Source organism: Ceratosolen solmsi, unplaced genomic scaffold, assembly GCF_000503995.2.
Source record: "Ceratosolen solmsi marchali unplaced genomic scaffold, CerSol_1.0 scaffold6, whole genome shotgun sequence".
Lineage (NCBI taxonomy): Eukaryota > Metazoa > Arthropoda > Insecta > Hymenoptera > Agaonidae > Ceratosolen > Ceratosolen solmsi.
This window is the reverse complement of record NW_011948414.1, coordinates 16,021,164-16,035,421: the sequence shown is the minus strand read 5'-3', so window position 1 is coordinate 16,035,421 and position 14,258 is coordinate 16,021,164. Positions and strand designations below refer to the sequence as shown.

The 14,258-nt window shown below is 26.1% G+C and overlaps 1 protein-coding gene across 1 annotated transcript; it reads right to left on the bottom strand.

The window, feature by feature from the left end:
• Nucleotides 1–1,967: 1,967 nt before the first annotated feature.
• LOC105368271 (probable methylmalonate-semialdehyde dehydrogenase [acylating], mitochondrial) lies at nt 1,968–11,418 on the bottom strand. The gene is made up of 8 exons (XM_011507251.1): nt 11,222–11,418; nt 8,180–8,252; nt 6,387–6,586; nt 6,211–6,289; nt 5,233–5,600; nt 3,432–3,860; nt 2,695–2,973; nt 1,968–2,231 (listed from the first exon to the last, which is right to left on the bottom strand). Exons 1-8 carry the CDS (start codon nt 11,255–11,257, stop codon nt 2,130–2,132), a joined length of 1,566 nt encoding a protein of 521 aa, XP_011505553.1. The 5' UTR covers nt 11,258–11,418; the 3' UTR covers nt 1,968–2,129.
• Nucleotides 11,419–14,258: the final 2,840 nt, after the last annotated feature.

The window sequence follows — 14,258 nt, the reverse complement described above, 5'->3', positions numbered from 1 at the left end:
TTATTTGTTCATATACGGTATAAATGAGATGCAAAGATATAAATAAATTGTTATCCCCTATTACGTGCTATTGTGTTATACTGATACATTATATTCTTTTGCAACACGATGTATAATCTAAATATAAAAATATTAGTTTAGAGAATAGAAAAAAAATATGCATAGTTGCATAATGAACACTAGAGAAACGTTAAATTTCTTGAAAAAAAAAAAAAAAAAAAAATATATATATATATATATAGTGACAAGGCATTTGTTTTAACATTATAGAGATATACTTCTATTATAATTATATACAAATATCATTCCAGATTAATTATAATTATAAAGTGGCGATTCGTCAATAAAATGCCCTAATACTCCGAAGGCTTATCATAGAGGCGATAATCTTTAGTTTAGAGAAAAACTATATTTATTATCCTTTAATATTATTACACAAATTGTAGAGATAACAATTTCTTATTAAATTTTCAAATGCCGAATGAAGTATATTCTTCCAATTAAAAGAAATATTATTAATTAAATATAATAAAAATTATTTTTATGAATAAATCTTAAATTCGTATAATCCGTATTTGAGATGTTACTTACATTTCGAGAATTGTTTCATTAATATTTTTATTATTTAAAATTCTAATATTTACATTTCATAATTAATATTACATAAATAGTCTCCAATCCAGTATAGTTATTTTAATGAATTTTTTATTAAGAATTTTTAGTTATTTTAAATGTTACATTAAAACACTCATTTAAAATCTAATGATTTTCTATCGCATCAGTGATTAATTTCGTATAATTTATTACAAACTCTTTTATTATAAATTATTATATTCAAAAGCAGTATTTACTATAAATTTACTCGTGAAAATTAACTTTTAACATTTTAACGCGTTGTTTTGTAGTAATCGAATTGAAGTCATTATAAATTATCTCAAATAACTTTATCTATTTATATTCAAATATTTAAAAATTTTCCAATTATTATATATTCTTATAATCTGTATATGTGGTGCGAGAGTGTGTGTATATTTCCTTATAATTATAACTTTTCATCTGTTATGTATAATTTTAATAGTATAAGCAGTTGTTTTAATTCTGTTATAATTTAATTAACAATTAGTAGTTTTAATATGTTTTATATTTTAGATTAACACAACTATTTGTTTTATCATTTCGTTGCTATTTTTTTTTTTTTTTTTTTTTTTTTTTTTTTTTTTTATCAGAATTTATTCAAATTAAATAGTTTAATTAAAGGTAAATTTAAAAATGTAACTATAATCTCTGAAAGACTGAACTACAATTTTGGACATTTTTATTAAAACATGAATTTATGTTTTAAATTATATAAACTTTACGTAATTGCATTTATATAATATATATGCTAAATTAAGATAAGTAAATTTTTTACCCTGATAATATACTTATGTTATCTAGTAAATAATATTGATGCAATATTAATTATTCAGCATATTCTCAAATAAGGCGATGATAATATTCTAAATAAATCATTTGAAATTTTTAGAATAACAAATTAAAAAATATGATATTATTCGTATATTGAAATATTTCATTTAAATTCAAACATTGATTTAATCTTTTTTATGAAACAAATATTCCTACATCAGTTTAAACATCACTTTAAACTCATATAATTAAATTTACATTTAAAAATCGAAAAGCAATGTAATGTAGCAATGATATATGAGAAATAACATTTAATTATTTTGATAAATATGTATGGCATTTTTGTTAGGCCAATTTCTGTAAATTTCTTATTTCTGTAAATCTTATACATTTGTCATACCATGATAATTGTAATTAAAAATATAATAATAATAATAATAATAAATTTTTTTATATATTTTAATTACATGATGTGTAAATTAAAAGTTGTATTATGTTTCATCTACATATTTATAAGAATTGTTTCTGTAAAAAAAATTTAAATCGATATTGTTTCATCATTTAATAACTTTAATTTTGTACATTAATAATGCCAGCATTGTTAATTATCTCTTCAAATGAGGTAGAAAATTTTTTGTTTAAATTATTTCATGTTGATTGTAGCGAAAGTTTCAAATAAATAGGAAGTTTCACTTTCCAATTGTCAATGCAGCAGTACACATTTACTGCATGGTTGGCATAGTTGTTGCAGTTGAAATATCAGTAGCATCTCCGGCACGCCACAGTTGCGTAATGGTTTTTGTTTGTGTATGGAAATTAATTCCCTAATGTGATAAACAAAAATACGGCATTTTAATAATAAAATTTCAATTATATATTAATACAAGTATAATTTAAATTGTAAGATATTTTCGAGTTAATTAGGAAAATAAGAACATCTCATTACGAATGTAAGCGAATTTTAGGGAAATAGTATAATGACTGTAAATAATACGTATTAAAAAGGTAATTTGCTAAAAAAAAAATAACAACAATAGTTATACAGATAAATAATGAAAAATTTTTTTAGAAACTTTGAAAAACTTTACTTCTGTTTCCGCAATCTTCCATTATGATTATGACTAAATTGCATTAATTTATAAAACAAATTTTTATTCAATTAAAGAAGAAGATTTAAGAAAAAATTTATTTAATCTATGTTTAAATTACTTAACTAATCATTCTATAATAAGTGCGAAACAATGTTTATGTCGTAAATAAAATTAAGAATATTGATGATAGTCTTACGGATTTGCCATAAAAGTTGTTATCGCCGAAAAAGGATTTTTTATTTCCAGTGAAGCTAAACATTGGTAATGGAACTGGAATGGGAACATTAATGCCTATTTGCCCAGCTTCAATGAGTTCGGTAAAACGTCTTGCAGTAGCTCCATTTGTTGTAAAAATGGCCGTTCCATTTCCATATGGATTATTATTTATTAATTGTATAGCTTCGTCTAACGAGCCAGCTTCCATGCATAATAAAACAGGTCCAAATATTTCTTCCTTATAACATCTCATATGAGGCTACGAATAAGAATTTAAGCGTTAATTTCTACCTTACATTGTGCACATAAATTATATAAATTACTGTTAGTGGATTAAAATTAAAGATATTCTATTGATGTATCGTTTATAATGTGAATGGAATACTAATTTTTCATGAAAGAAATTGTAATATATATTTCTTTACTATCGAGCATAAAATATATATGTGGTAAAATATTTGTTGTAATTGTTTGCGGAAATGGAATCATGAAGGTCTTAAAAAAAAAAAAAAAAAAAAAAAAAAAAACAAAATTCTGTGTTGATTCTCTTGTGTATTTTTTGGACTTTTCACGCTAATCAAATAAAACTGAAAATAATTAATATATATAATATGTCCGACAAAATTTACCGACAAAATTGGCGATAAGATAAATAAATTATAAGTCAACTCAACTTTCTGTCCACGAATATAAATAAAAGTGAAAAATTAGAATCACCTGGACTCGCGTGATAACAGTAGGTCCGACGAAATTTCCATTCTCGTAACCAGGAACTTTGATTGCGCGACCATCGAGCGGTAGTCCAGCACCATCATTTACACCAGACTCGACCAATTCTAAAATTCGACTTTTTGATTGCGGAGATATAACGGGTCCGAAATCAGCACTCGGCACATGACCAGCGTTGACATTGAGACGTTTAGCAGCTTCTACAATATCGGTAATCCAATGCTTGGAGTTGCCGACGAAAACGGCGACTGATAATGCCATGCATCGCTGACCGGCAGCACCAAACGCTGCACCGACAATCTGCGAAATACTTTTGTTCTTGTTTGCGTCGGGCATAACTATACAATGGTTCTTTGCTCCATTATTGCATTGAACGCGCTTTCCACGTGCGCTACTTCTCTCGTATATATATTTTCCCTGGGAAGAAAAAGATATTTTAACACCTTCATTGTTACCACACTCATTGTTACCTAAAATTGTAATATTGACAATATGTACATGAAAATAGATTGTTCACTTATTTCTCAGAAGAAGAAGAAAAAGTTTACAACAAACGATTAAGTAAAAATAGTTGTTTAAATTAAGAGCAGCACTCTTTGGGGGAGGAGGGGGGGGGAAGAGAGTGGAACATCTGTTTTATTTGTAGTTCGACATATTTCAATTGAATCAATATAAAGCAAACTTTGATTTATAAATTTAAAAATATCATACTAATAATAGAAATTTATATTCTTGATTATAATCTGAATTATAATAGATAATATTAAATGAATAATAATTATATTTTAATGATAAACGATTCAAAATTTTTAATAAATAGATTTTCAAATGTTTTTAATTTATCATAGACATATGTCGTTCTTAATTTTACCAAAGTTTTACAAATCATGATTAATCTACGTCCTCCGTATAATTTTATTATATCACGATGAATTATATCAATGATGTATTTTAATATCAATCATTTTTTACTCTAATATAAATATCATATGAATTTTCAAATAAATAGAAAATCTAAAGAAAAATAAAAACATTCATTACATAAAATTAGTACCTTTTAAATCACATATTATTTATGGGCGCGCGCGCATGGACACACACGCGACACACACACGAAGACTCGTATAATTTAGAAAATTATATATATATATATATATATATATATATATGATTTAATTTACTCCAACATAATTAACGTAGAAACTATGTTTTGTACAATCATTTGTAAATTTGATTTACCCATAAATAGCAAATCTTATCTGATTTAATAAGTTCTCAAAGATTAGCCAAGTCCATCAAGATCTATTCATTTATAAAAATAAATAAGTAGTGATAAAATTGTAATACAAAGTAATTTTCGAAATATTTTTATTATTAATTAATTTAGTTAGCTTGTTTTTTTTTTTTTAGTATTCACGACCGTTCCTAATGATCACGTATTCAATCATGTGACGTATTCAATTTCCAAATGATATTCCGGTCAATTCTTATTTTTACCACGAGCTTTAAACAAATACATTTACATCCATTTTCGATGTACTCACCGCGATTTCACAATGCGTATACTGTAGGGTTTTATAATTGTTTATCTCGAAACGTATGAAATTTAAGTAATTCGTATTTAAAACAATACGAAACTCATGAAAGTGAAACTTTATCTCGACATTACAAGCTTCTATTACTATATATATTTATATCAACATTATTGTCATTAACATGATGGAATAAACTAGTTAAAACTGAAACGAATATAATAATTATTTAACCATATGCTCGAGAATATACGTACAGCTTGATCTGAACCAACGAAAGATACAGCTTTGATATCCGGATGATCACAGATGAAGTTAACGGCCTCGCGTTGACCGTGGATGACGTTAAGAAGACCTGGTGGTGCGCCAGCTTTGCTGAAGAGGTCAGCGAGTATCATCGAAGCACCGGGCACCCTTTCCGAGGGCTTGACAATAGTGGCGTTCCCGCATGCTATACTGATGGGAAATGTCCAGAGTGGAACCATTGCGGGAAAATTGAAGGGACAGATGGAACCCGTCACACCAAGTGGTACTTTGTAGGAAATCGTATCCATGTCCGTGGCAATATTATTCATAGACTCACCCAGTAAAAAATTTGGAATACCAGCACACATATCGATAATTTCTGCTCGATTCATCATTATACATTAGTAATTAATAAAATTTAAGTTATTAGTTATTAGCATAAATTTTTATTGACTTGGTAGATACCAACACCGATTATTCTTTATTAATAAACGATCAGTTTCATTTAAAATATTATTTCCAACAGCGATATGTCAAATAAATGAGACTAATCAATAAAATGATTATTATTTTTTAACCTTTCTTTTTTTTTTTTTTTTTTTTTTTTTTTTTTTTTTTTTTTTTTTTTTTTACAAATTAAAGTATCTAAATATTTGGGGCATATTTCAATCGATAGCGGTAGAAAATGAAAATTATAAAGCGTTTATGAAAATATATAGATTCATTTATTCAAGTCAAAGTCTATTATATAATGAATGTTTATAATCGTGCATAAGTTTAGAGAGAGCATTTCTATATTTCAAGTTTACGTTACGATTAATCATACATTTTCAATTATCCGATCGTACAATTAATTGAAAACGGAAACTTCCTAGCGCAAATTTTTAATAACAAACTGTACATAATATCTTTCAAGTGAAATAATTAACGTAAAAAATTGCACGAGTGTAGACTGTGTAATATTATAAAAGAGATAATAAGAAACTTACGTAGGCCTCGCAATACGTCTCCTTCAGCGTCAGCCATCGTCTTTCCATTCTCTTGCACCAGGTTAGCCGCAAGATCTTTCTACCGATAAAATGATGCAGTTACAGCTAGAATTTAGTTGCTACGAGCGAGATAAAAGCAAGGCGAGAAATTACAATAATTATTGTAAATTGCTGACCGAATGTTCGCGTATAAGTCCCTGGTACCTGAGCATGAGCGTCTGTCTCGTTAAGACACTACTATGCCGCCAGGTACTGAAGGCTTTCTTAGCACTAGTCACAGCATCCTCCATTTCAGTTAATGTGCTCTTTGGTGTACAGCATATCAGCTTATTAGTTGCTGGATCATGCACCTCCGTGTACTCCGTACTTTTCGAATCTATAATCAACGACTTAATGATTACCCACCGATAATTCTGACATTCGACTGCAGAAGTAACTTGTAATTCTTACCATTGCCCGAATACATACGACACTCGGCATTACTTTTTCATTTAAAAAATCTTTACACTTCTATTGTTAATTGTTAATTGTTTATCATATGCCGTATAATAAATAGGAGAAAATTTTAATTACATTTAACATAGATGATAGAATGGGTATAATAATTATTTGCCAACGACATTCAATGTCGAATGCTTCTATTTTAGTACGAGATTCATATAACAATTTTATTAACAAAAAGAAATGAGAGAAAGAAGAAATCCAATATTTAAAATTATAAACATAAATAAATTTTATAGTTCGAAAGACTCTGTAAATCTGACAGCGAAAGAAAAACTTTTCAATTTACATTGTATTTCATTTACAAACTTTGTACCTCAAAGAATTTAAATTATTCTGCTTGTAAAAATATTTAAATTTATACTAAAATCAAATTCACAGGGCATTCGCGTTACCAGTTCCAAACTATTGTTCGAAACTTTAAAATACGATTTACTAAAATACCATTTCAATCACATATAACAATCTTATTCAGAAAAAAGAAGTTCGTTTAATAATGGAATATCTACATATATATGTTAAATTAATATTTAAATTGCATTTTATTACTCTATTATAATTTCAAATAGACGTATCACCAATGCATATGTAAAATATAACAACTACATTTGATAATACAATAAAGTAAATCATATATTTGTAAAAGTTATTTGGAACATTATATATAACAATGCTCTTTTCTTATTAGTTTCTCTAAAAATTATTTTACATACTTTTCCGTTGCGTATACCAAGTACGTTGATATTTACTATTCAGTATTTTGTACCCACGAGCGTGAATAAATCAATAATAATTATATTCAAAACTTAGCTTTATGCCCAATTTTATTTTGGAAGCCATGTATGAAAAAGATTTAGATAATAAAAATAAATTGTGACGCTTTCAAGGTTTAACTTTTATCATCAACCATATTGTAGAAAAAAATTTAAATTTTCGCACGAGAATATTCAATATTATATGTAATTCATACATACATTTTTACTCTAACTAAAGACACTTTGTTTTCTTAGCAAAATTATTATTAGCAAATCAAAAAACTTTTTTCTTAATTAATTTAAATATATTTCCATACATGATGAAGAAAAAATAAAATATATGAATAATTCAGGATCGATAAAACTTAAATGTAGATTTAGTAAAAAAAAAAAAAAAAAAAAAAAAACTTCATTTCCTTTGCTTACTGCTTTTACGATACACTTTTGGACTACAATTAAATAAAATGCAAAACGAAATAATAAATTATTTAATTTTCTTGTTATAAAACGAATAAATTCTCGATATCTGGTATAAATTTTATTTCATATATATATATATATATATATACTTTATTTCATAAATATGCATTAGAGCATAGAAAGAATATAAAATTTTAATATTTAATTTATTTTTTAGAATAGAGGATAAAAAAAATGCAACTATAATAAAAAGTTGATGTTAAAAAAAAAAAAGAAATATTCATATACTTTACCAACAAATTGTCCATCGATGAACATTTTGACAATCGGAACCGACGAACTGTATGACCTTGTTAATCCTATTTTCTATTAAAAAAAAAAAAGAAACAAAAAAAAAAAAAAAAAAAAAAAAAAAAAAAAAAAGAAAATATATTAAAAAATATATTAGAGTGATGAAATAAGAATAAAAATTGGAAAAGTTTTTATTAAATTGACATTTTAAATAATTCTCAAACAATATGTAATACAAAATTCTTTGTATTATATTTTATTATATTTTTATAGAAAAATTAAAAGAAAAACATTATTATTGTAACATCACACTGATATTGATTATGAAAAAAAGAAAATTTTTTATTCATAAACTATTTTAAATTATCAATGTCTATAGAGATTGAAAGCCTAAATAAATATTGAAATCCATGAATGATAATTTTTATTCTATTTAAATTGAAAATATTTTCATTCCTAATAATACGAAAAATAATTAATAATTATTAATTTACCTTTAAATTATTAATTATTAATAATTACTATCTATATTGATTTCATTAAAAATTTATATTTTCCACTGCTTCCAAATATTTTAATCTTGTCTTTTCATTTTTTTTTTTTTTTTTTTTTTTTTTTTTTTTAACAACAATTACTCGAATAAGAGTTATTTGCTAAGTATTATTAAGCAATGACGTTGAGATTTTGAACTTTTAGCTCAATATGCATAATATTATAGCATGATGATTGTAATACATAATACAAGTTTTATATTTGAAAAGAAAAACAGAAGAAAATAATTAAAGGTTAAATTAAGTGAAATATATAAAATTGGAATGTCGAAATACTAAATAAACATTATATGATTTCATTGAATCGTAGGTTATTGTAATTATCGCGTATACTAATTTTAATTGTACATAAATAGATTATTGTCAATCCTATGATCTTTCCAACGCAGATTTATCCACAAATACAATTCGAATATAAACACTATCAGATGTTTTGTGCTCGGCCAATATACCGCATAAGCGAAACAAGCTTTTTCTCCTCACACTGATTCACACAATTCACACATCACAATGTGTAGACAAACAAATACATCGGTTAGCAATATCTTTAATTCAACGGATTCAACGCAAACTCGAATTCATTTATCGATAGGTACATATTGCCAACAGAATTACGTAATCGTTATGTTTTACGGCCACTTTAGCTGGCTCTTTAGCTTTTTAACTGTGAAAAACTATAAATAAAATCTATCATGCTTCTTCGATTAATAGTGTTATATTAAAAGTCTATACTATCAATTACGATCGAATATATATTTTAAAGATATTGTATTAGAATAAAAAAATACGGAAAATTCAGAATATAAAAGAATTCTTTTCCTGAATCTGCTACAATAGAAAATAATTATTATTATAAATACAACGTGATATTGCAAATATTATTGCGTATGAGAATAAACTGAAGTCATACCATAATCTCAAATATTTTGCTTAGATTAATATTAAATGATACCGTTTTTTTTTCTTTTCTTTTTTGCGGAATAATACGTGACACTCATCACCTTCAATTTTACGTGATAATTTGAAATGATTACGTAGTAATGAACAGGTTGAAAATAAAGAAAGATTGATCAAATAGAATTTAGATAAAGAATCAAAGTATAAGTTATAAATTTACTCTCATATGTATATATATATATATTTATTATGGAATAAGCAACAAAGTAAATGCAAAAGACATTTTTTAATGTTTATTTTTCCTCCGTCAAATACAATCGTCATTTTCATAAACTTTGGAATAAATTTTCTAAATATTATAACAATAAATTATATAAAATCCATAGATAAAAATAATTCATATTTATTGTGAAAAAAAAAAAACTACGTGATACTTCAAGCGAAAAAATCGTTTTGTTTTGTTGTTTTTTATTTTATTTATTTATTTATTTTTTTTTTTTTTTGGTTTTTTTTTCATACGACGTTGATGCAGAGCATTCAAATAAGATGTGAGACACCACCCATTGACTAAGTGACTTTTTTCTATAATAATTATACAATATATTATAGTTCATTAATGGATATTGAAATAAAATTGGAAAGTAAAAACAATTTGTATATTTGAATGACGCGAATATAAGTATAAAGTCGATAAATTCTCTTTATAAAAATTATTTTCAAAATTTGTACAATAATTTTTCAACTTCAAATGTAATAATTAACATTTCGACAATTATAAATAACGAAATTTAGTAGTTGAACGTACTCGGGCAATTTTATCAATACACTAAAAAATCTTATCCACTTAAACGTACGTACGTATGTTTTATCCATTACAAATTTATTAAGCTACTTTAGATAAAAATTAAATACTCACTGAGCAAAATATTTCTCTGAATAATCGAGACTACGTAATATATATTTTGAATAATACTTATACCAGATAAACTTTTACGAGCCCATATATTTCGATTTATGGGCATACGCGCCTATATAGTAGAATAAATAAATATCAATACAAAACTGTGATGAATTTAAAATGGGCTTTCCCTCTTCAAAGGCTGAATATATATTGGAAAATTGAGAGTAGCTTGTGTATCTGTAAAAGGCGCATTTAATTCAGCTGTGATAGCTCACATTATTCACAACGATCACGTTGAACGAAAAAAAAAAGAAAAAAAAGGAAAAAAAAAAAAAAAAAAAAGTCAACATTAATGGGAAAATTTCATAGAGTAACGCATGGATTATTGCTAAAATGAAAAATATTCTGAGCCAAGCTCTCTATGTAACTTAATCGTCTTACGGCGAGAGTCTGCACTGTTAGCCATATTTATCTTAGACATTAATTTCAGTTGCAATAAGAGCAAGCAAATAGAGGAGAATTGAATTAGTCGATTGGGCCAATCGTGAAAACGTGAAAACGGGCCTATGCTCGGCTATTAATGAAACATTGGAGCGATGATGGTGTAAGGGTCGGAATAATGGCCGAGCAAAGTGGGAGAAATGGCAGAATCTAGGATGATGAGGCGTTGCCGAGCATGAATATATTATTCGTACCTCGCATCTCGCTGCGATATTTATCAGTTGCGCCATTGTGACGATCTGCTAGGAGGCGATGAACTGCTGGAGGAGGCACGTCAAAGATGAGTCGTCCGAGCGAACGACTGATCGGGAACTGGAGACTGGAGTTAACCTTGTCGACGACTCACCGATTGATACCGACAACAAACGCATGTTTTCTCGACGGCTCGTACGGCCACGAATCCGGCGCCGCTCCGATCCGACTCCCCGGGGACTTGGGAATATCGAGTCCGGCTTGTTTGCGAGGAGATTCTTCAAAACCAGCTTACATCTGCAATTTTATGCATCGATTGTCATTACTCTTTAGCCGCTTAGGAGGGCCAAAGATCGACCAGATTCTCTTGTTCTATTATCCCGAAATTCATTATTAGGTGGATAAGCAGTTTTCCATGAGAAGACGTCGACGCCTTGGCCCAACCTCGTGTCCTTCGTTTCTCAAGACAATAATTACATTATTTAATCGAGCTTTATCGTTTTAATTACTCCTCGATATCCTCCTCCTCCTCGATATCCTCCTCATATAACTATTGTATATAATATTCAATATTATAATAATAATAATTTGAATTTGTCGTTACTGACGAACTAACTATCTTCTGTATTACGTGTAAATTTAGGCGAATAATGTATTTTGATAAATTTTTATTAACATTGAAATTAAATATACTTAAAACATAACTCTTAAAATTAAAATAATAAATTATAATAAATAATAAAATTAATATCAAATAAATATTAATATTATATTGTTTATTGGCTTTAACTTGCATACGGCATATAATTCAACTTTTACATAATATATTCTGACAAATTGAAGAAAAAGTCGTATTATTATTTTTGTATTTGATTAAATTTTTATTTCACGTAAGCACATCTATGCAAACATTCGTTTTTCTTATTTATATTAAAGCCCCTACGATTAAAATGATAAATATGAAAAGTAAGCTCTGTAATAATGAAATTCCATCGTTCGACCTATATTCTACAAATATAATGTATTCTCCAAATAATCAATATATATATTACATAATCGAATTAATAAAAAAAAAAAAAAAAAAAAAAAAAAAAAAAAAAAAAGTTAATTAATCAGAAATATATTATATAATAGACAGATTTTTATCAATTTTATTTTATAAAATAGCTCACTCGTAAACATACATTTTTTCTACATATATTTCTCGAGAACATGACAAATGGATATTATGCAGATCTAAACAAATTGAAATTTGAAATTGATTTTATGCAATTGCATTATCCAAAATTATTGTAGCTCATACTATTTAAATTGCAAAATTGCAAAATCGTAAAACTAAGGCAACTCTTGGATGTAAATCAAAAAATGCAGGTCAACGATGCAATAATGCCATTTATAGAGTAAACTCAGTACACGCAGATACTTAGTATGCTTTATAAAATTATAACAATTTACTTGTAATTGTTATTTTGAAAAATTTACGTTATAGATTATGTTAGTTTGAGAAGCTGTTCTTTCTAAAGAAAACATTAAACCATTAAAATAACAAAGAAAATTAAAAATCTACAGACATATATAACTTATTTATTTATATTTATGTATTTATTAAGGCAGTGCGAGAGAGAGAGAGAGAGAGAGAGAGAGAGAGAGAGAGAGAGAGAGAGAGGGAGAATATATTAAGCATGCGATTGTTTTACCGAATATAATATGACAGATAAGGTGAATATCTCAATACTTGATCGGTAAAACAGTACATTAATAAAATTTAAAATGGCTAAATCTAATTGACTCTACCCAATAATTGTTAATATTTAACTTTACACGTAAACTTTCATACTCTTTACAATTTTTTTCTTTATACTTGCATGTACGCAACAAATATATCACACATTTATACGTGATTATTTATATACGAGACAGCAAAAGCCATAAATAATAAATATACAAATGCATAATACGCTCGTTTAATTCTATTTTATAGAAATTGATTTTTCATTTATCGTAAAGTCTATCTGCTACAAGATTTAATAAGTTCTTTGATGTGGATTTATTAAATGGAATTTATTATTAAACAATGAATTCTTTACTATAACTATAAACTTTATAAGAAATTTAAAATCTTTAAAATCTGCTATACGTAAGAATTTTCTATGCATTTTCCAATCATTAAATAAGCTAACGACTCAAGGCAATTTAACGTAAAAAAATGTTTTTACGATTTTTATTATGTAAATGAGTTTGTTTTTAAATCTATATTTTTGATGTTTTTTATTTTTTTATGTTGAATTGTACATATTTTTGGGCTGGCAAGACATATAGTTCCGAATATTTTCATTTTTTCAAAGTTTGAGCAAAATTTGTAACGTTTAAAATATCTTTAGTCGACTCGAAAGTGTTTCATATCGACTATAAAATTTTCAATTGAAATATATTATTTATATATATATATATATATATATATATACATTCTTGATTTTTATTAATATTTAGTTACATAAAACGAAATCTTTTTAAAACCCGTAAAATGAAAATTACATATAAATTAAAATTATTTTTTTTTACATCACCATTGGAATATATATTGCGAAATCTGTCGTTTTATGCGAATATTTTGCCAATCGAGAAACTGTTTTATTGATATTAAACGGTATCCCCAATAGATGACACTACCTACAACTTATGCAAACTTTTTTTTTACAATAAGTATTAATAGCTTCAATAATCATATCTATAATTTATAGTTCATAAATGTGTAAAATTCATATAATAAAATATATAAGTTAAGTAATTTTGTCAAATTACATCTTTTTTGCGAGAACAAATTCTAATTTTAACGATATGATTTAAAATTATATGTATTCGATTGGACTTTGAATTTATTTTGTTTATTTATAAATATTACAGTATCTAGAAAATAACTCATATATAGGAAATAATAAATGTATAATTTAATTTTATAGATTATGGTAGAAAAATACAGACGAATATTTTTTATCGACAAATCTTGGGAATTATTAATAAGAAGAGATACAGATTTAT